This window comes from Bos indicus, chromosome 17, assembly GCF_029378745.1.
Source record: "Bos indicus isolate NIAB-ARS_2022 breed Sahiwal x Tharparkar chromosome 17, NIAB-ARS_B.indTharparkar_mat_pri_1.0, whole genome shotgun sequence".
Taxonomy (NCBI): domain Eukaryota; kingdom Metazoa; phylum Chordata; class Mammalia; order Artiodactyla; family Bovidae; genus Bos; species Bos indicus.
In genome coordinates, this window is record NC_091776.1 from 50,436,964 (window position 1) to 50,461,205 (window position 24,242).

At 44.3% G+C, this 24,242-nt stretch overlaps 1 protein-coding gene across 4 annotated transcripts in view; it reads right to left on the minus strand.

The window, feature by feature from the left end:
- Positions 1 to 24,242, minus strand: part of TMEM132B (transmembrane protein 132B) — a 381,143-nt gene that overhangs the window by 75,876 nt on the left and 281,025 nt on the right. For all 4 annotated transcript variants that reach the window (XM_070769361.1, XM_070769364.1, XM_070769362.1 and 1 more), the window contains exon 4: positions 3,698 to 3,884. In XM_070769361.1, the coding sequence (XP_070625462.1) occupies positions 3,698 to 3,884 (187 nt within the window). The remainder of the gene's footprint in view (positions 1 to 3,697; positions 3,885 to 24,242) is intronic.

Consider the following 24,242-nt stretch of genomic DNA (forward strand, 5'->3'; position numbering starts at 1 on the left):
TTCCCACATGTGACATCACCACAATCCTGGGCCAGGTTCCTGATGGGGAAACCGAGTCGCCACAGAACACTTAAGTCATTCTCCCGAGGTCACGTGGTTGCTAAGTGTCAGAGGCAGGATCTGAACCCAGATCCAGAGGCTGTGTTCTAACCACTGCATTGCTTGACACTGAGTGGCCCTCAGGTAACCGAGCGTGCCATCCACTCAGATCAATTTGAAACTCTGTCGCCTGTGCAACAGGGATTAGGAAGTCTGCGTTGTCGCTGACGAAAAGGAGCCCAACCCCCTGCCCATTATGACCATCATCGATATCTTCCTGGTCCAAGTCCAAGATGGGCATGGAGCCTGGGGAGTCTTTTCAAAGATGTGCCACAAATACACACCAACACACAAACCCAGCTCCACAGCACAACTAGGTGCGCACCTGTGGCAACTTATTTATTATTACTGTTCCTCAGTGTCCTTATCCACACGATGGGATAATAGCACATTTCTTATAAGGTTGCTGTCTAATGAATTAATGCATCTAATAGGTCAATACCTTTCCCCGCAAATATGTCTGCGTCCTGATCCCAGAACCTGTGAATATGTGACCTTACATGACGAAGGGGCTTTGAAGATGCCATTGACGTAAGGATCCTGAGATGGGGAGAGAGTCCTGCATTGTCCAGGTGGCCCCATGTAATCAGCCCTTAGAAGAGGGAGGCAGCAGGGTCTGAGTCAGAGAAAGAGATGTATGATGGAAGCAGAGCTCAGAGTGATGTGGGCTAAGTACCGTGAGCACCTCCAAAAGCTGGAAAGGGCAAAGAACAGATTCTTAGAGCTTCCAAAATAATGCAGCTCTGCTGACACCTTGATTTTGTCCTGCAGACCCATCTCAGACTTCTGACCTCCAGAATTGTAAGATACATTTGTGTTGTTCAAAGCACTCTGGGCTTTCCAGGTGGCTCTAGTAGTAAAGAACCCGACTGCCAGCGCAGGAGACGTAAGAGATGTGGGTTTAATCCCTGAGTGGGGAACATCCCTGGAGGAGGGTTCAGCAACCCGCTCCAGTATTCTTCCCTGGGAAATTCCATGGACAGAGGAGCCTGGCAGGTTACAGTCCATGGGGTCGCAGAGTCACACAGGATTGAAACGACTTGGCATACATGCACACAAAGCCAGTCTGTTAATGGTAATTTGCTATAGCAGCAAGAGGAGACTAATATAGACACAGAGAACTAGACACTGGAAGACCCATGAAATGTCACCTGTTACTTCCAAGGCCTGGAAAAGCTGCCCCGGGCTTCCTCTCCAAGCTCATCTCTTTCCTGTGCCTTTCCCCAGCTGTCTGTATCCCATGGCTTGGCCTTTCTTTGAGTCCCTCAAGTTAAACAAGCTTATTTCCATGTGAAGATGCGCACTGTTCCCTCTGCCTGCAATGCTCTTCCTCCACAGCCTTCTATAGCTGGTTCCTCTTGTTGGTTAGTTCTCAGAGCAAGCATCAGATCCTTAGACAGACGTCTTCTTGACCACTTGACACTGCCCACTCCCATCCCTGTCTCTTTATTCTATGACCCAGCATAAATTTCTCCATAGCATACATCATTGTCTGCAGTGGTCAAATGCACTTGTTTTTTGTACTCTGAACTCTCCTCTCCTAGAATGCAAGGACCCGGAGAGCTGAGACTGTGTGTATCTGTTCATCACCATTCACCAGAACACAAAGTAGACACATGAATATTGTTTGAAATAAAGAAGTATTTGTGCCCAAGCCTTGGCATAAAGTTTCAGGTCAATTTGGCTAAAAAGGAGTCTGATTATCTCTTGCTTTTTCCTAGGCTGAACCTGTGTGTCCAGTTGCCTAGAAACTCATCAAGTGTGTTCATTTTTAATTCCAACCTTTTTGAAAGATAACTTTTTTTTTTATCTGCATGAGTAGAGCTGGGCTTTTTAGTTTTAAGAACTGTAGTGGAATGGTGGGCTGCAGCCCTAAACTCCAAGCCACCCCTGAAAAGAAATCTCTAAGGTCAAAGCTAGGTAATTGGACAGAAAACCAGAGAGAAGTGAAAGAGAGTGAGAGACATGGTGGGGAGTGGGGGATGGGGGAGAAAAGAAAAAATTCATGCTTTCATAAAGAAAAGAAGAGAAGGGAAGGGAAAGCGGAGGCAGGCAGGGTAGGGAAGCAGAAGGGAAGGGAAAGAGGCACAGTTAGCATTTCCCCAGGTGACTGCCCTCCAACAAAATGCAGATCACGGCTGATGCAGATCATCCCCATCTATCTAGCCTTTAAGAACTAGATGATCCCAGTAGCTCAGATTACAGCATGGGATTCAGTCCTTCATTCAACAAATAGTAAGTGTCGCAGGCATTGTTCTAGGTACTGGGGACCCAGCTGTGGACAAAACTGACCAGAAGCCTACCGTCATGGATTTCTCCTTCTGGGGAGGAAGATAGACGATGAATCCTAAATCTCAAACACTGGTAATATCCATGAAGAAGATAGATGAGGGTGAGGATGTGGACAGAGGGTGATGAGCAAGGGGATGGAGAGCCAGTTGGTCACTGTGGTTGGGGATGGTATCTCTCTATCAGTTGAACGGAAGAGAAGGAATTGGATGTGGGGAGATGGGGGCAAGCATGTGTTGGAGGAAAGAAAAGAGTCAAGAACACAGATATGGGAGTTGCAGAGTTAACTGTAGGATAGAGGGTTTTATCTGCAAGGATCTCACCCCTGGTACCCAACTTGAGTATGGATGACAGAAGCACCCCCAGAATGTCCTGAAATCACTGAGTGTGGAGCCTCTCTCTTCGGTTCTAGACAGGAATGTCAAAGCAGTGCAGAATGCATTTGAACATTTCCAGTGTGGGGAAGGGTATTGGGAATATGGCGCTCCTGGCGTTTATTCCCTGGGACACACCAGCACCATCTCTTAAGGTTCTGGAACCTTGTCCATGACCTTGTTCTCAGATGTAGCCCCTGAGCCTGGTTATGAATTGAGCTTTGGCCAAGCTCAGAGGAGAAAGCTGGTCACCCCCAGGCCAGAAACAGAAACATACATGGTTTCATGGACTCTGGGACCCTATCCAGGTTCAGCTGGTCAGTTTCCAACAAGGTTTTCTGTCCATATACATTTTAGAGTTTGCCAATCCCTAAGCTACGTGGGAACTCTCAAGGCAATTGACCAGCCACTGTCAACTGGTCACTCAGCATAGACTCAGAGCGGCTGTTCCCATCACACACGCCTGATGGATTTCAATGCAACCATGTTCTCTCAGGAGTACTTGGTCCTGAGTTGGATATAGGATGAGACAAAAAAAGAAAAAAAGAAACACAGGTTCTCCAGGACACAGTTCAACAACATCCACAAAGAAAAGGGATTTACGCAGCAAACCTTGAATAGTTTTTAGGGAGGCATTACGGAAAGCAGGTAAATAAAATATAATTTAAGTGCATTTCCCTTGTTCAAACAGCTTCATCTGGTGGATAGAAAACAGCAGATTACAAAATGCTCATTTTTTTTTAATATTAAAAGTACTCAGGGAATTCCCTGGCAGTTCAGTTGTTAAGATTTGGGGCTTTCACTGCTGGGATGCCACTGCTGGGTTTGATCCCTGGTGGGGGAACTAAGATCCCACAAATTACATGGCAAGGCCAAAAAAAAAGACCTCAAAGAAAACATCTTTGCGACACTGATTCTGAAGCCTGACATCTCACCATTGCAAGTGGGACGATGCCCACAAAGGAGGTCTGGCTGATGAAGATCTCGGACATGACCAGCTCCCTCGGGGCGTCCTCCACGGGGTACTCCACCTGCCAGGTGATCTGCTGGGCACCAGCCAGGCCACTGCTGTTGTCCACTCCAAAGTCCACTTGCAAGATCTCGTAGAAGGAGCCATTTGTTCTGGAAAACAAACACACACGGCAAAGTGCAGTTTAAAACTGCGATTCAGCAGAATGTCAAGCATGAGATGAATTGCCACATTCCTCTTTGTCAAACCGAAGGATCACCAAGTTCAACAAGTCACACGGCAGTGTCGATAGAGCCTGATTCACAGGCTGCCATAGATGACCCACACCTCAGAGCGGACGGACCATCTATCTTCAGGGCTCTGCAGAAAGTAGACCGTCCTTCCCCGAGTGAGCAGCTCAGACCGCACCGCATCTCTGGGCACTGTCACAGCTCTGTCCTCCCCAGCTCCGCATCTGCCTACATCATGATCCAAGCGCCACACACAGGACGTGGCCAAACCCTTCATCTAGGGCCACCGTCACTCCAGTCTTGAGACGTAGCCTGGATCTGGCTGTTTCTATTGCTACTTACCTGTGTGTCTGTGGACCCATGGTTCAAACTCTGAGCTTTAGAATTTGGGAAGAACATCGGTGACTACATGGACCTGCGGGAGCATCATGAGACCAATCATGGTAAAGGACCCCACAGCATGCATAGTTCATGACATCAACTATAAGCCACACAATAAGATACCATGGTGGATGCTTCATGTCCACCTGAAATGGGATGGGATGGGAGGTAATGTAAGAAGTCCCCACCTGCCTTCATTCATGGAGTAACAACATGGTACACGTATCTGGAGGAGGGAGAAGAAAGCGGACAGGGCGCACAAAAGTGAAAAGGACAAGCGCCATTCTGAGCACCTTTCTGCACAGGGAGAGCCTCTCATCGCTGACATGAACTTATAAACTATAGGATGACTCTTGTACTGACAGGAGAAGTTACTGAAGAGAGAGTTAAAAAGCCACCCAGCATGCAATTCGTGAATGACTTCTCGTCCATACATCTATGTCTATCATCCTAAATCTAGCTGTACCTGGATCCAGGGAATGTTAACAGCAAGTGTGACAGATTCATAGCTCCTAAACCTTCAGTCACTCAGGTGTAAAGATTCTTGCCCAGCAGAATCTCCTACCACGGACAGCTCCCTCCCACTGAAAACTTTAGGGGGAAAAACCATAGTATTGACAAAATGGCTATCGTAAATTTGTCCTTTAAATCTTCCATCTAGCTCCTTGTAAGAAAGACAAATATCATATGGAATTGTTATACATGGAATCTAAAAAAAATGGTAAAAATGAACTTATTTACAAAAACAGAAATAGAGTCATGGATACATAATAGAAAACAATCTTATGGTTACCATGGGAAAAAGGGAGAGGAGAGGAGGATTAAATTGGGTGGTTGGGACTGACATACACATACTATTATATATAAAATGGATAACTAATAAGAACCTACTGTACGGCACAGGGAACTTCACTCAGTACTCTGTAATGACCTGTGTGGGAAAACAATCTATAAAACAGCAGATATGTGTGTAACAGATTCTCTTTGCTGTATACCTGAAACTATTAATAACACAACATTGTAAATCAATGATTTTGATGTTCAGTCACTATGTCTGACTCTTTGCAACCCTATGGACTGCAGCACTCCAGGGTTCCCTGTCCTTCACTGCATCCCGGAGTTGGCTCAAACTCATGTCCATGGAGTTGGTGATGCCATCACTCAATCATCTCATTCTCTGTCGCCCCCTTCTCCTCTCGAGCCCTTGGGGTCTTTTCATCAGGGTCTTTTACAATGAGTCAGCCATATCCCAATAAATCAACTATATCCCAATAAAAGTTTTTTAATTGTGGAAAATTTTTTAAATGGGGGGAAATAAAAGTTAAGTAATGTCTATAACCTGACTTACTTACACAATTACACTTAGAATTAAACTGAAGCACCATTAAAACTTTTAAAAAAGTGGATATATGTTACACTGACCTGTCTGATATGGAATTCTACCCCAAATAGCACTACATTAGAATTAGTCATGCCCAACATTTTTTCTACTTAGCCAAGGTTTTAAGAAACTCTCTGGTCACTGTGTCCGATAGAGTGGCCATTTAAATTGAACCATAAATGTATTAGGGCTTTCCTGGTGGCTCATACAGTAAAGAAACTGCCTGCAATGAAGGTGACTCGGCCAGGTTCAACCCCTGAGTCAGGAAGATCCCCTGGAGGAGGGGATGGCTACCCACTCCAGTATTCTTGCCTGGAGAGTCCCATGGTTAGAGGAGCCTGGCAGGCTACAGTCCACGGGGTCGCAAAGAGTCGAACACAACTGAGCAACTAACACACACACATAATGAATTAAAGTTACACTGCCAGGTAGTCCCAGCTGGCGTTGTGGGTAAATCATCAAGTATCTATTTGCCCAAGTATCTATATTGCACAAGTTTCCATGGGGAATGGAATATGTGTTGGACAAAGGACTGGTCTCAGGAGAGGATGGGAGTGGGCTCACATGGAAACCCCCTAACAGGAGACCCCCTTTTTACCAGGGTACTGCCAGAGTGACTACAGAATCTAAGGGACTTGGGCACTCAGTTCTTGGCTTCAGTCACCGCCCTTTCCCAGCCACCATTCTCCAGCCTAAAGTCACCTCTCTGATCACCGGGATGCTCCACTTATCGGTCAAGTCTCCTCCTGCAAAAGATGCTCGGCCTTATCAGATCAGACCTTTGATTTCTCTTTGGGCTCCTCCGTGCTTGTAACCAGATCTAAGGAGCTGCTTCTAATGCCTCCTGAGTCTCATCATTCTGTAAACCTCAGAAAAACTACTGCCAAGAAAGCGAAAATCCAGCACTAGAAGAAAATGAACGTAAGTCTGTTACCAGCAGTTTAATCCTGCTAAATCCACACTCTGGCTTTGGGGTGCCAAAGTAGCCAGTCTTTGGGCAAAGGGGGCAGGGTCTGTATGGGAGGGCTGCCCCCCTTAACTGTGCTGTCCCCCTGTGGACCAGCTACAGGAACCCGCCCAAGTCCAGGTTAACATGAATGGATTAACAATCCAGTCAGTCATTTTATGCACAGATTTTTAAGTCATTTCCCTGAAATCAGAGGAAAAGGGTCTTTTACTTTCAGGCAGCTGGCATGCCTGGTAATAAGTCCATTTTTATGGAAATGGGTTTATAACTATTAATTTTACCTGCTCCTGATCTATTGTTGATAAGCCTTTCCATTTAGAAAAGTGCTCCATGAGTCTCTCAATTTAATAATTACCCACTGCCTTTAAGGAATTGGGATCAGTAAAATATTCATTAGATATTTTTCTTTTCTCTGGGGTGGAGGTGTGTGTGTGTGTGTGTGTGTTGTGTGTGTGTGTATATGTGTGTTTGGAGGAGTCAGGCAGGAACACTGCTTGGCTGCTTCTCCCCTCTAGCTAGAACACACAGCCTCCTCCCAAAAGGACTGGCTTCGCAGAAGTTCTATTTCCCTTGGAAACTTGTCCTTTAATATAAGTTTAACCTCCTCCATGGGACCATGGGACCCCTGGGGTGAAGCTGAGACACCTTTTAAGTGCACAGTATGGCTGCAGCTCAGCCGTGCCAGCAAGAAGGAAGGGGAGGAGAGACGGGACCCAGAGCAGCAGCTGGTCCCCAGGAACCACATCCAGCCCTGTCTCAGCAGATCCCTTGTGATGACAATGATTGTTGTTTTGCAGAAGGAGGTGGGAGTGGGGGAGGCGATGAGGGGACAGGGAGGGAAAGAGAGAGAAAGAGAAAGAAAGAAGAAAAGAAGGAAAGAGTGTTTGAAAGCTTGAACTGTTCTCCAGCACGTTGGACCATTTACCTAAATTATTTTTCTCCCTACACATTTCTAGATAATTCTGAGCTACCAGGCTGAAATGCTTTTGCCACATGAGTTTTTTCTAGAAATGGAGCAAAAGGCTGTCTCTGGTCTCAGGGCTTCTGTGTTTTCTTATGAGTCTATTTCTAGGCATTATTTTAAAAGATGACCAAAAAAGCAAGGCAAATACTGAACAATGATCACATTGAACAAATGCCCCAGAATAAGCCTGCTGGTTATTCAGTGTGAATGCGAGACTGAACCCTGACTTCCTGCCTTGACTGTTCACGCCACCTGCACAACAGTGCACCTGTACTCTGCTGTTCTGACTATGGCAGCGGGCATGGCGCCTGGAAAATGGTAGGAGTTCCCAACACATGTGTTTAATTCTCTGAACACACTCAGAAGACCCAGGAGGACACCCTGTAAATTGGGGCGGGGGGGGGGTTAATTTGCATTCTAAAGCTACCAGTCAGCTGGGTTCTGAGACGCATGTTCCTGCCTGCCCAGTAAGTATATTTATATACTCTGCCTTGAGAAGATCTATCTGTCTCCACTACCAGAATGTAATCTTAAAAAAAAAAAAAAAAAAAAGACTTTAATTTTTAGAGCAATTTTAGGTTCACAGCAAAATTGAGGCGGAGGTATAAAAGTTTTCCCCATCTACTTCCTCCCCCTATACACGCAGCCTCCTCCATTATCAGCATCCCCCATCAGATGGTACATTTGTTACAATCAGTGAATCTACACAGACACATCATTACCACCCAAAGTGCACAGTTTACATCACAGTCCTCTCCTGGTTTTGTATATTCTACGGGTTTGAACAAATGTATAATGAGAAGTGTTCATCTTATGGTCTCATACAGAGTATTTTCACTGGTCTAAACATCCTTTGATCTCTGCCTATTATCACTCCCTCCCCAAACCCTGGTCACCACTGATCTTTTCTTTGTCTTCACAGTTGTGCCTTTTCCAGAACGTCACAGACTTGGAATCATATAGATTGTAGCCACTTCAGATTGGCTTCTTTCACTGAATAATATGCATGTAAGGTTCTTCCCTGTTTTTTCAAGACTTGATAGCTCATTTCAGCACTGAATAATATCATAATACCCCATTATGTGGATGGACCACAGTTTATTTATCAATCCACCCACTGAAGGACATCTTGGTTGCTTCTAATTTTTTAGAACAAAGCTGCTATAAATATCCATGTACAGGTTTTTGTGTAGGCATACGTTTTTAATACCTTTAGGTAAATACCAAGGAGCACAACTGCTAAATTTTCTAAACATAAGTTCTCAAAGGTCAAAACCTATCATTACACCATGGTCACTACAATCCCTGGCATTTTCATTTATTCAATGACATTTATTAAGCACTGAATATGTGTCAGCCATGGAAAATTCACTGATAGACAAAATAGATGAGATTCCTCTCTTAACAGTCAGGTATATAAACAAATAAGGTAAGCCCATGTCATGATAAATGCCATCCTAAAAATAAAATAGGAGAATGAAGTTTCTTCTTAAAAAGTTAAATACTTATTTTTCCATTTCAAAAACATTACATTTATACCACATGACCCAGCAATTCTACTTTTGGTGTATACCCCAAAGAAACAAAAACACTAATTCAGAAAGATACATGCACCACAATGCTCAGAGCAGCATTATTTACAATCGCTGATATGAAAGCAACCTAAGTACCATCAATAGATGACTGGATAAAAGAGAGATACAAAATAGAATACTACTCAGCCATAAAAAGAATGAAACCGCTGCCATTCGCAGCAACATGAATGGACCTAGAGATCATCATACCAAGTGAAGTAATTCAGACAGAGAAAGGCAAACATACGCCATCACTTACATCTGGAATCTAAAAAACACAACAAACTAGTGAATATAATAAAAAAGAAATAGACTCGTGGATCTAGAGAACAAACTAGTGGGTACCAGGGGGAAGAGGGCAGGGGAGGGGCAACATACGGTAGAAGGGGAAGAGGGACAAACTACTAGGTACAAAATAAGTTATACGAACTTACTGAAGACTATTGGACTGCAAGGAGATCCAAGCAGTCCATTCTGAAGGAGATGAGCCCTGGGGTTTCTTTGGAAGGAATGATGCTAAAGCTGAAACTCCAGTACTTTGGCCACCTCATGCAAAGAGTTGACTCATTGGAAAAGACTCTGATGCTGGGAGGGATTGGGGGCAGGAGGAGAAGGGGACGACAGAGGATGAGATGGCTGGATGGCATCACTGACTCGATGGACCTGAGTCTGGGTAAGCTCTGGGAGTTGGTGATGGACAGGGAGGCCTGGCGTGCTGCGATTCATGGGGTCACAAAGAGTTGGACACAACTGAGCAACTGAACTGAACTGAACTGAACTGAATAGGGAATATAGCCAATATTTATAGTAACTATAAATGAAGTATAACCTTCAGACATTGGGAATCACTTTACTGAATACCTGTAACATATTGTGCATCAACAAACTTCATTTAAAAAATAAAAAGTTTTCATTTTAAAATAGAATATAAATTAAAACAGAAGAAAATGAAAAGTGTGTTCAGGGAATGCCTCTGTAAGGAGCTGACATTTGAGCTGAAACCTTAAGGATGCTTAACAGATCTTTAGCAAATGTTTGCTGAATAAATGAATAAATCTATTTTAAGCTTTAAAAAAAAATCATGGGAAACATTTATCCCAGAATCATCAGAATGAACACAAGGTGCTAACTGAAAAAGAGCCTCCTTCAAGCCTTTGTTCAAATATTCAGATTTTTCTGTAACAGATTATGGAAGAACCAGTAGAAATTTTCTGGCCAATCAAATACAACCCAAAGACTCTTCTGACAACCCCACTAAAAATATCATCCTCCTTTCCTGCAATTTTGATCCCATTATCCTGCTCTAAGTTTCCCACAGCTTTCACTTTATAACCTGTAAGTTATTCATTTGTTGCTTCTCTCTCTCTCTCTCTCTCTCTCTCTCTCTCACACACACACACACACACACACACGAATGCAAGCAACAGGAAAGCAGGGATTTCTGCCTGTTTTTCTCACTACTGCGTCGCCAGCCCTTAGAACACAGCCTGGGGCACAGTGGTGTGTGCTTAGTCGCTCAGTCATATTCAACTCTTTGGACCCCTTTGGACCCCTTTGGACTGTTAGCCTTTCAGGCTCCTCTGCCCATGGGATTTTTCAGGCAAGAATACTGGAGCAGGTTGCCATTTTCCTCCTTTGGGGGGAATCTTCTTGACCCAGGGATTGAACCTGAATCTCCTGTGTCTTCTGCAATGCAGGCAGATTCTTTATCCATTGAGCCAGCCATTGGGGAACGCTGGGTCATACTTGGTGCTCATTAAATATCTGTTGATGGAATCTCTGAATATCAAACACCAGTTTGAGCAAGACTTCAGAGAAGAAAGTGTGCTTAGGAAAACCAGAGAGGCTGTGGTATGGTCTTTGGAGGAGAGACATTGACAGGTCAGGGAAGGCTTCCTGGTAGAGGTAGCCTCTTCAAATATTGACTCAGGCCAATATTTGAAGAATAGGCTCAAACAACAGGCAACTGCTACAGCCCACTGCTCAGGGTCCCTCATCACACCCTCTTTTCCCTCCAGACTTCCTTCCCACTCCGTGACTCCCCCTCCCCCAACATCAGTCCTCCCAGAGAGGAAGGGGGCAAATCCCTGCTCACCAAATCCATCAACAGGGCAGAGGGTCTTTAGTTCATCTCTCTGCCTGTCACTCAGCCCTTTTCATCGTGACCTCATGGTTGGCTCTCAGAATCTAGCATGAATAAATCATTTCTTTCTGCACTTTCACAAAATTCAGGCATTGCCCCCACATTTCTGTCTCCAAAGAACTTGCTGTGGAAAAAATGTTTCAGGTTGACAAATCAGGGTAGCTAGCAGGCCAACGTCTAAAAATATTTAAAAGCCCCTCATTTAGAGCAGGGACTTTTAGAATCAAAACCTTCTCTCCTCATTGGTTTAATTTCAAAACTTCTCCTTACACTGCTATCTAGAATCTTGAAAAAACCCTAAGACTGTGTCACCCAGGAATAGACCAAGAACAGGGGTCCTTTTATTACATTTCTAGCTGACTAGGAAAGTTAAATAGGAAACCCAGAGGTTGCAATGTGGCCCCTGGGTGCATGTGGCCAGGGCCATACTTGACCACCTCCACTGTTGTGTTTTCATGAAATCTGACTTGGTTGCTAATGTTTTTCAAGGCAGAATATTCACACCAAAGAACTGGTATCTCTGGTTTCTTGGAAGCAGAGACAACATTGTTGCACATTCCCATGTGGCAATAATCAGCTAGAACAGCAAGATGCTGTTCACACAAAGTGGATCAAAGACCTAAGAGCTAAATTTATAAAAAGTCTTAGGAGAAAACATAGGCAATAATCTCCGTGACTTTGGTTGAGGCAGTGGTTTCTCAGATAAAACAACCCAAACACAGAATAAGAAATAATTTAAAACTTTAGTGCTTCAAATTCTATCAGTAAAATCAAGACACTGTATAGAATGGAGGAAATATTTGCAAATCAATATCTAATAAACAATCGTTATCCAGAATTATCCAGAATATATAAAGAGATTTTACAACTCAACAATTTAAAAAGCAATAACAGCAGCAATTAAAATGAGGCAAAGTATTTGAATAGACATTTTTCCAAAGAAGATATAAAATGGCCAATAAGCACATGAAAAGATGCTCGATATCATTATCCATTAAGGAACTGCAGATCAAAACCACAGTGAAATCCCACTTTAAACTATTAGGATGGCTGCAGTCTTTAAAAAAATAAAAGGCAGACAAGTGAGGAGGGATAAATTGGGAGACTGGGATTGACATACACACACTACTATATATAAAATAGATTATTAATAAAGACTTACTGTATAACACAAAAAACTCTACTCAACACTCTGTAATAGCCTATAAAAGAATCTAAAAGAGGGAAAATGTTTATGTATAATTAATTCGCTTTGCTGTATACCTGAAACTGACACCACTGTAAATCAATTATAACCCAATAAAAAATTTTTTAAAGAAGAAAAAAATATGTGGGCAAGAATGTGAAGAAATTGTAAACCACATGCATTGCTGGAGAAAATATAAAATGGTACAGCTGATTTGAAAAATATCTTTGCAGTTCCTCAAAAAATTAAACATAGCATTACCACATGCCCTGGCAAGTTCACTCCTAGGTATATATATAAATATATGCAAGAGAAGTGAAAACATGCTTTCACATAAAAAGTTGTACACAAGGTGTCCCTGGTTGGCTCAGTGGTAAAGAATCTGCCAGTGCAGGAGACACGGGTTAGATCCCTGACCCAGGAAAATCCCATTTGCCTCGGAGCAACTAAAGTCCGTGTGCCAAAACTACTGAGCCTGTGAGCTGCAGTTCCTGAAGCCTGTGTGCCTAGAGCCCGCACTCTGCAACGAGAGAAGCCACCGCAATGAGAAGCGTGTGCACCGCAACTGCAGACTAGTCCCCTCCTCACTGCAACTAGAGAAAGCCCTCACACAGCAACAAAGACCCAGCACAGCCAAAAATAGATAAATAATTTTTTTCTTTAATTTTGCACAAATGTTGATTGTAGCACTAATTTTGATAATGATATCCAACATTTATCGTGGAAAAGCTCCAAAGTCCTCAATTAGCTAAACATGAACTGTCTTTCAGAGAGCTGTCTTACTGTGGGTTTTCTACATTCCAGGAACTATGCTAGGAACTTGAACTTCAGTACATCATTCAAACCTCACAGCAATGCCATGAGGAGGATGCTATCATTAACAATCTTGAGTCATTTCTGCTCCTGTTGCTGAAGGGGCCACTCCACTCAGCAACCCTTGATAAGGTCAGCAGAGATCAGCTAGTCACCAAGAAAGAGAAGCATTTTCCGTACTTATCAACCTGGACTGTCCCTTTGCTTTCTGCCCCCACTCCTCTTGTGTCTTCCTTCTTTTCCTCTCTTTCTCATTCTTTTCCCTTTCTCTTTATCCTTCTTGCAGGTAAGGCAGTCTGAGCCATAATGCCCTTCAGAAACACAAAAGTTGCAAAATTAATACCAAAGTTGACTTCACTTCTCTCCACAGTAGGTTTTCTTCTTATAGTTTAATGTCAGGGAATACTTCATTCGGCATCACGGAGCAGAGCGTTCCTCTCTTGCGTCTTCTCTCAGTGTCTTTGTCTCTCTCTTCTATGATGAGCAAATTTCAACACTAGGCCAGATTGTACCATTAGCTATGGATTATTTTTTCATTTGAATATGATTTCAACATACATTAATGAGCCTCTAATAAACGTTCTAAGCACAGTGCTGGCTTCTGATCACTGGCGGGGCCATGGTACAAACCAAATAATATAGTTTCCCCCACAGGTCTTATGAATTTTGTTCAACTCTTCCTATGAATTCAGATAAGTGTTAAGAAGAAAGGAGCATCTAACAAAAGACATTAACCAGACTAAGGGATTTAAGGAACTTGTTCTTTTTGAACTCAGATCTACTGAAGGAATTGAGAGGAGTTTTCCAGACAGCAGGGAAAAAATATTTGCATTTTCTATACCTGCAGCCTCTCTTTTAAAGTATATATTTATCTAATCTTTCTGCTCTCACAGGTTGCAAGCTAGTTCTTTAAAACTGGTGAGAATATACGTGAAGCATACCAGCAATTCTGTCCATACGCCCCCCTCAGTCTACAGCTCTAAAATTCGAACTACTTAACTGTGTAGGTTAAACACAAAGGTGCATGTGTGCTCACAGACACACAAATAAAATAACGGAGCTACGTAAAAGGAAGAAGAAAATGATCAACTGAATCACCAGGGTATGTAGCATTATTTTTTAATTGAAGTATAACTAATTCACAATATTGTGTTAGTTTCAGATTTATAGCAAAGCAGTTCAGTTCAGCAATCCTATTTTTTCAGATTCTTTTCCATTATCGTTTATCCCAAAATACTGAATATAATTCCCTGTGCTGTACAGTAAATTGTTGTTGCTTATCTAGAAAATGATATGAAATGTGTGTGTGTGAGAATGTCTGAATCACTTTGTTACATACCTGAAATTAATACAATATCGTAAATCAACTAAACTTCAATTAAAAAAAAAAAAAAAGAAAGCCACCATTGTCAACTCTCCCTTGCTTGGCTTATTCTCCTTCTGTTAAATCTCCAATTCATTTTTCTGCAGTAAATACTCCCAGAAACTCTTTATCTAACTCAAACCAGCTCATGATCAGTCCACCAACCCACTGCCCTACTTTCCAAACACAGAAAAAAAATGATATTAAATTCCTCTTGTTTTTTCCATTTTTAAATATTTCAAAGTACCTCACAGAGTGGTGTAAGTGACCTTATTTTTGCTTACCAACAATTTCCCAGAGTGGAAAACAATAAATCTTGATAATGAGCAAACAGCGCAGGCACCTCCACTCTCTCAGCTGCCAGATCCTGGACCATTTCTCACACTAACAACTCACCCTCACTTCCAGCTTATTTGATTTTATCAGCATCACTGTGACAAGCCCGGAGACAGCAAAGACAATTGCCACAATTAATTTGTCCCCCTCTGCCTCTGTCCTTCTGACAACATCCCAAAAACCCTTGCAGGAAGAGACAGCCCAGAAATCATCTCCCACCGACTCCCCAAATACAGCTCCTGAGAGTCCTCTCTCTGTTTCTTCCTGTCACCAACTTTGAGCAACATTCTTGTCATGTACAATGACTTGCGGAATCCAGTGCTGTCTGGTTTTTTCCCAATTTTTATTTTATACAGGAGTAGAGTTGATTAACAATGCTGAGTTACCTGCAGGTGTACAGCAAAGTGATTCAGTTTCACAAATACATGTATCTATTCTGTTTCAAAATCTTTTCCCATTTAGGCTGTTGCAGAATATTGAGTAGAGTTCCCTGTGCTGTACAGGAGGACCTTGTTGGTTATCATTTTAAATAAAGTAGTGTGTACATGTCAAATTCAAACTGCTGATTTATCCCTCTCCCCCCATCTTTCCCCTTCGGTAACTATGTGTTTGTTTTCGGATCCCACACATAAGCACCATCATAAGCATTTGTCCTTCTCTGTCTGACTGACTTCCCTTAGCATGATCATCTCCAAGTCCATCCATGTTTCTGCCAATGGCACAAAGTTATTTGTTCCCTCACTGGTCCTCCAGGGAGATAGTGTGGGCATCTGTGAGGCTGAACATGAATGACTCCTTGCCTCATTTTTACATCAACAGAGCACTTTTTGCCCTCTGTTCTGCCTCTAGAACATTTGATCTCTGACCCACAGGAAGGAGGGCTCTGGTCATTCTCTCCCTGACAATGAAGCACTCACTCAAGGAAGTGAGTTTGGAAGCAGTCCCACAGTCCCGTCTGATCGTGGGCATCATCAAGAACCATCCTCCGGTGAGTACAGAGGGGAAAGAGTAAGCTACGTTCAAGACTCAGGAACAGGGCAGCCCTGGCTGAGGGTGGTCAGCAGGTACAGATAGAGCCTCCGGAATCCACCAGGAGTCTGATCCCAGGGGTCGCAAACATCACATTCCCTCATTCATTCATGCTGGTACGTTAATGAAGAGGACCATGTCCCTGACTCTGCGCCAGGCTCAGTGGCATATACAAGCAGAGTCCCACACAAAACTCTAATTATCTTTCAAAGAGTCTGCTTCTCAGTGAAAGCCTTTCTCCTGTCATGTGGCACCGGATTTCTCTGCACCTAAACTGGAAAGGGCCTCATTAAAAGCAGAATCTTCTGCTGCCTAAGGGGCAGGTTGGCTCCTCCAAGGAGAGCAGCTGCTAATGAGGCCAGGGTCCCTGGGTTGCATGTGGTGCTTGCTGGTGAGCTGGGCTCCTCCAGGTGGCTGTGGAGGACACCCGTAAGTCCAGCACACTGCAGGCCACCCTGGTCACCAGAGGCCAGCTGACAGCTGCAATCAGTGCTAATTTATCCCCAGTCTTGGTGTATTCCCTGCTGAGAAACGGAACAGCATCCTGCCCAGAGGATGACACTGGGCTCCCCGTGAAGGCGACTGTGACAGTCAGATGATTGGAGATGTGTTCGTGGCCAAGCCAGCAAAGATCAGGCCAGAGACAAGCTGCCTGCAGAACGCTAGATCAGAAGAAAGCTCACATTCCACCCACAGCATCACTTAGAGACCACAGACATTGACTGTAAATACTAGGGGGACTCACATCTCTCAAAGGGGTGGAGTCAGAAGGCACAAGAATCATGAGGTTTACACACAGAGAGAACAGACTGGCGGCTGCCAACAGGCGGGGGGTGGGGGAGGAGGGTGGGGAGGGATGGACTGGGGGGACTACCAGATGCAAACTGTTATATACACAATAAGATCCTACTGTGTAGCACAGGGAACTACATTCAATATCCTGTGACAACACAGAGGACAAACGCATGGACACCGAGGGGGGAAGAGGGGGAGGGGGATGAACTGGGAGATTGGGATTGACGTATATACACTGCTATGTATCAAATAAACTAACGAGAGCCTACTGTATAGCATGTGGGGGAAAAGGAAGGTACGACCTGCAGCACGTGTATTAAGTTAACCTTAGAAAGATGTTCCGATACACATTAGGTGCAGACAAATACTATTTGACTCCACTTATATGAAATACCTAGAAGAGCCAAATTCATGCCGTCAGAAAGTACACTGGTAGATGTCAGGGGCCAGGGGCTAGCGGGTAGGGAGGGGGAATGGGGAGATGGTGTTTAAAGATGACAGAGTTTCAGATTAGGACGGTGAAAAATTTGGGAGATGGATGATGGTAAGAGTTGTACACTGATGTGAATGTAGTTAGTGCCACTGAACCGTACAGTTAAATATGGTCAAAATAGTATGTCTTATATCGTGTGGCTTTTACCACAAAAAAAAAGTTTAAAAATATCCTGTAATAAACCATAATGAAAAAGAATATATATATGTATTACTGAATCGCTTTGTTATAAGCAGAAATTAATACATTGTAAGTCAACTATACTTCATTGAAGTAAGTTTTTAAAAAAGAATCAAACCTACAGCTTGGACTTGTCTCCCAAATTCCAGACTCATATTGAACCCCCTTTCAGCAGCTTCAAGGGATCTAAAAAGCATCTCAAACTTGATGCTGAACTTCTGCCCTCCCAAGACCAAACCACCCCCACCATATGCTCTTCCCCATCAAAGACAAGGCCATCCCTCCTTCCAGTTACTCAGGTCAAAACCTTGGTCATCCCAAGCACTCCCCCTTCCTTGGTAGCCCAATCTGGGCTGTTCAGAGAGCCTGTCACTTCTATCCGGCAAATATATTTTTAAAATACCTTCACTTTATCATGCCAACTATACCCACAATGGCCCAGGCCATTGTCCCCTGTTGCCTGGTTATTGTCATCGCCTCCTAAATGATTTGCTCCCTCCCTCACCCCAAGCCCTCCACTCTGTTCTCTCTACATAGCAGCAGTTAAACCAGAAGTCAGATACATTCACCATCCTATTAAAAATCCTTAAGGAATTCTCATCTCAGTTGCATAAAAGCCCATTTCCTTGCAAGCATCTATAAAGCTTTACACAACCCGGCTCCCCAGCCCCAGTGCCCATTATCCTCCTGAGTCTCTCTGCCACCATCACCCTCAGTCACTCTGTCCGAGCCACACTGGTTCCTCAGTGTTCCTCCAGCACTAGACATGCTGCTGCCTCGAGGTCTTCCCTCTGCCTGTGCCTTCTACTGGACCCTCGCCCCTGTGACGTCTGTAGAGCTTACCCCTCACCTTCGGATCTTGCCTCAGAGCTGCCTTTTAGGGGACCCCGATGAAAGACCCATGTCCTATACAGGCCAGCCCTCTCCCCCTCCCCTGCTGTTTCTCACCATCAAACATACTCTATTTACATACTTTTGCTGTGGACTGTCTCTGTCTCTTAGATTGTAGCCTCAGTGGGTGCAGGGATTTTTCTCCATGTTTCCTGCAATACCTAAGAAAGTCCCTGGCCCAGAGGTACTCCATAAATATGAATGAATGAATGAATGAACTGTGACCCTCAGAGTCCATGCTTCAACCGCACACTTCTTTGGTTTCCTCAGAATGTAATATCTGGATCTTTGGGAACTTCCCTGGTGGTTCCTGTGGCTAAGAATCTGCCTTTCAATGCAGACAATGCAGGTCGAGGAACTAAGATTCCATATGCCTTGGGCAACTAAGCCCGTGCGCCACAACAAAGAACCAAATAAATAAACAAATATTTTTAAAAATCTGGATGCTTGTGTGGGAGGCCTTCCGGTCCATCCCTGGCTGGGTCCATCCATGTATCACTCATTCTTACTTTCTTCCAATATACACATTCATCTTGGGCATCTTCATAACAGCATCAAGAAAGACTGGATTTTCTGAGTTTCAGCTTCCCTGACTGGGGCCTTCCATCAGTCTATAAGTCATAAAATAGGAAATTCACACAGCGTTGCTCTCTGTCACCAAGTGCTTGCTTCTTTTGGTCACTCCCTATATTCTTCAGGTAGCTGGGTACTTTCTGCACAGCTTATAGGTGTCAACTGTGAGGTTATTAGTGTGATGCCAACTCCTTAGCCATGACTGGACGTGGAATCACCAGTGTTACTTTTTTTTTTCATTGTGGTAAGAACATTTAACCTGAATCTACCTTCATCACAAACTTTATCTGTACAACACAGTATTGTTAACTATGGGCGATGCTGTATAGCAGAACTCTAGAACTTACTCACCTTGCATCTGATGCAAATGTTTTGAAGGCAGGTACTGTTACAATGGACTTAATAATATGTAAGGATCATAAGGACCACGTTTCCAAGGAGCACCATAAATGATACTGATTGCCAGTTTCATCTAAGAAGGTAAAATATTTACCTTTGGTTCTAGCATTCTCAAGGCAAATGACAGCTCCAAATCACCTGAAATTATTTCAAAATCACGAGAGCAAACCAAAAAATTAAAGACAGGGACTTCCCTGGTGGCCCAGTGGTTAAGACACTGAACTCCCAATGCAGGGGGTCTGGGATCAGTCTCTGGTCAGGAAACTATATCCCACGTGCCATAACTAAGAGCCTGCATCCCATAACTAAGACTGAAAGCAGCCAAATTAAATAAAAAAAGCCAAGCCAGACAGACAGACAAACAGACACTCTGGGGTGTTCAAAAACAAACCCAAACAGAATCTCTACCCTCATTAACTTTGAAACTGAGTAGAGTTAAGAGAATTCTACAAATAGACTGAAATTCTGAATGCCATTTGGGTCAAAAATCAGATTAGAATTCCTGTAACCTTCAATTTACCTGGCAGCTTTTCAATAAATGTCAGCTGGGCAGAAATCCAATGGAAGTGATCTGCAGGCCCCTGTAATTCCCACGGTGTGTAAATCTCCGTAAGCGAGGTGCTCTCCTTCAGGAAACAAGAATTCTCCTGTTGCCGATTAATTAAAACCCAATGATCCCATCACATCTCCTACTTGGCCCATTGTATTAATTACAACAGCCTCAAAAATCTTTCTTATAGGCCAATTACTCTATAGTAATTAGCTCTTAAGTCAACCACAATTAGAAAGGATTATGTGCATGTAATTTCTTCCACTTCTCCTTTAATGAATATATGTATTCAAGCACTCTTGAAATTCTTTACATAGAATTGATCCTATCCTGTTGTATTTTAAGAAAGACTAACTTGGTCCGGAAGAGCCAGTATGAACCAGAATCCTGCATGAAGTAAAAGAAAAAAGTGGTTAAAAGTTGAAAATTTTTATTTTTTGGTCTCCCAAGGATGCTTGTATACCTGTTACGCATGCATGCTCAGTCGTGTCAGACTCTTTGTGACCCCATGGAATGTAGCCCTCCAGGCTCCTCTGTCCATGGGATTTTCCAGGCAAGAATACTGGAGTGGGCTGCCATTTCCTCCTCCAGGGGATCTTCCTGACCCAGGGATCGAACCCAAGTCTTTTGTGTCTCCTGCATTGGCAGGCAGGTTCTTTACCAGTGCACCACGTGGGAAGCCTCATAACCCATTACAGAATACAAAAATAAGATGGTCTGGGACGAGGAAAGACCTCCAGGTACGGGTTCCAGGGATGAGGACTTTGAGTTCACGTGGATTCACGTACCAGCACCTTGATCTTGCCCAGTGCTCACACTACATCAATCTCATTTCCCACCTCTGCATGTTCTCATGGATTGAAAACTATTCCAGATAATGATGAGATCCGATGAGGGTCACCACAGGTCAGACCCTCAGAGGAAGACAACCACTAATTGGCCTGAGACCGTGGGATGAAGGGTGACATCTGTTTCGGTGGCTGAGCCAGGCTGCACTAATGAGCTGCTCTGCAGCCGCGTGATGGCCATTCAGCCAGCTGACCTCTGGCGTCCTGTGTATGTCCCTGTGCGCCGTCCACCACCGGAGGAGGGTACAGCCGTGCTGGGAGGCAGAGCACCGCTGGGTGAAACGGTAGCTTTGGGAATCAGGCCCAGCAAGCAAGCAAAGAGAAACTCCTTCCACTTTGCCTCGGAAGCTTCAAGGTCGGTGTCTGTAAAGTCAGTTTCTTTGAAAACTCCATCCAGTCATAAAGCCACGGTTTGCTCTCTGTGTACACTGAGTGATTTCACTCTCCTGAGAGACGCTAGGAGTCTGGGGACCACGCTTTCTGAACACAGAGTGAGAGCATGTTATTGGAGTTTTGTGAGTCTCTAATGGGAAGCAAACATCTGAAGTTAGGACTGTCCCGGAATATCAAGATCAACGCGCCTAGGAAGAAATAAAAAGAGGTCTGTACTCAGTTTCTAATTCCACCAGAGTTTTGCAAACTTATGCTCTTTGGCTGGGTCTCAACTTCTGGACTGTAACTCATTCATTCAAGCATTTGATAAAATGTGTTTGAGCATCTCCTGGAAGCCAAGCTCTATTCCCAGCCCTGGATCAATGGGAGAAAAACAGTTGAGGCTCCTGCTTTCCAGGAGTTTTTATTCTGGTAGAAGGAACTAATTACAAAGCAAATATGAAATTAAATAACACCAGTATTAAATACTGAATTTGATAGTCATTAGTGAGCTGCTTTAAACACTTTTGGGGTTCCCCATTTTCTGGACACAGGAGAGAAGATTATACTTCTGGCCCACTTGAGGTTGGATGGAGCCTGTGTGTCTCCCTTCTGGGCAAGTATTTGATCAACAGTACAAGCTTCTATTTCAAGATGAGGTGCTATTTTGGCTGCCTTTGAGACTATGATGGTCAAAGTCCCCAGAGCTCATAGCATGAGTGAGAAATAAATCTTTGTTGGTTTTTACATATAACTTTCTTTTATTTTTTAAGCCATGCTGTGTGGCATGTGGGATCTTAGTTCCCTGACCAAGAAGGGAACCTGTGCCCCTTGAAATGGAAGAACAGAGTCTTACCCACTGGACCGCCAGGGAAGCCCCAAACCTTTATTGTTTTAAACCACTGAGATTTAGGGGTGACTTGTATCACTGCATCATCCAGCCCATCCTGGCTGATGAAGAGATGAAAAGAGCATGCAATCAAGTGAGGAGAGGGATCATTTGGATAGAGTCATGAGATATTTGAGACGAGATTTTGGTGATGGAGGACATAGATCAGTGTTGCAGACAAGGGGGACACAGGGGCAAAGGCTCTGAGTTGTTAGTAAGTTTGCCTTGTACAAGCACGCATGTCCTGCACACACACAGGTACTCAGCTGCACACACGCACAAACACCGACACACTCACGGAGGGACTGACGAGCAGGAAGCAGAGGGTAAACAGGCTTCCCAGTGACAAAGAATCTGCCTGACAATGCAGGAGATGCAGTTTCAATCCCTGGGTGGGGAAGATCCTCTGGAGTAGGAAATGGCCACCCACTCCAGTATTCTTGCCTGGAAAACCCCATGGACAGAGGAACTTGACAGGCTACAGTCCATGGGGTCGCAGAGAGTCAGACACAGTTGAGCACACACACTGCCACTGGCCTGTGGTCCATCTGCTGACACTGTCATGGACCAGCCTTCAGCCCTGAGAGCAAGTCAGCGGTGATACAGGCCCTTTTCATAAAACCTCACACATCCCATCAAGGGATGGGTCTTTCCAGAAACCAGTTGCAAATGTGGACCCCACCTCTGGCTACAGAGACTTAATCCCATCCATAGTTCTCTATCAGCACATAGTAAAAGAAAAAATTCTGACCACTGAGATAACCAGAGAAGCAAGGGACGCTCCGGTTCCACAGAGGGGTTAATTTTCTCTCTGAGTCAAAGTCCTGAGCCTGGGTGCTTCATGGCAGTGCCCTGCTGGGTACCTGGTACATGCCAAGCACTATGCCAGGACCTTAATCATGTAAGTCTCACAATATGGACTTGCCTTGTGACTCAGTGGTTCGCCTTCAATTCACCTTCAATGCAGGGGACATGGGTTCAACTCCTTATCCAAGAAGATCCCACATGCTGCAGGGCAACTAAGCCTGTGCACCTCAAGTACTGAGCCTGTGCTCTACAGCCTGAGAGCCACAACTCCTGAGCACACGTGCCCCAGAGCCTGTGCTCCACAAGAGAAGCCACCACAATGAGAAGGCCGTACACCACATTAGAGAGTAGTCCCCACTCTCCAAAACTAGAGAAAGCCTGTGTGCAGCAGTGAAGACCCAGCACAGCCAAAAATAAATGATAAATAAATAATCTTTAGGAAGTCTCACCGTGGCCCTCTGAGAGAGGCTCTATTGTTGCCAACTCACATGTGATGGGACAGTCTCAGACAAGTAAGTGACTTTCCCACAGTGTCACAGTTAGGAAGTCGTAGAACCCAGGATCCAAACCAATATCTGGCTCCAAGGTCATGACTAGAATATGCTTGTAAGGAAAGCCCAACATCCTTCCAGCCCCAATATTATTCAAAACGCAGTAACCTCAGTGCACGTCCAATCCGCCCAGTGTCCTCAGCAAGACGTCAGCAAGCCCAGGCACTCTGCCCACTGCCCACACGATGATGTCTCAGGGCTGTCGCCTGGTGCACTTGGAGTGGTCCCAGCAGGAAGCAGGGTTCCATTCATACTGGTTTAATGGACTAGTGTAGGATGAAGGGATTATTTGAAGAGGAATAAGCAAGGATATGAGCAATAACAAGGGATGCTGAAAAAGACAGAAGAAGTGAGAGAGAGCAATAAGTTGTCACCTCCCGAGTTTGAAGGGATATGGGGGAGGGAAGAGAATAGTGTTACTGGAGCCCCATGAGAGCTGGAGTCATGGATGGAAGGCCACCTAGCAGGAGCTGTAGCCCTGGGAGTGGATGGGACCATGCAAGAAGGACTTTTTCTTCCTGCCCTCTGGTCTCCCACTAATGCCTCCCACTGGCTGAGTCTGGCCAGGAGCCAGCAGCAAGGGAGCCCAGGTGACACAATCTGTTGGCATGAACTCCCAAATTACACAGCAGAAAGAGTGGAAGATGGACTGCTTGAGGGCCAAGAGACAATAAGTGGAGAGCTTGTCATTCAAGGTTCTGTCTGGTGGTACCCACGATCCTCCAGAAGTGTCCCCCTCCAGATGCCTGTTATGGTGCCAGCTCTGCAGAAGCTGAATTTATCTCCAGCACTCCC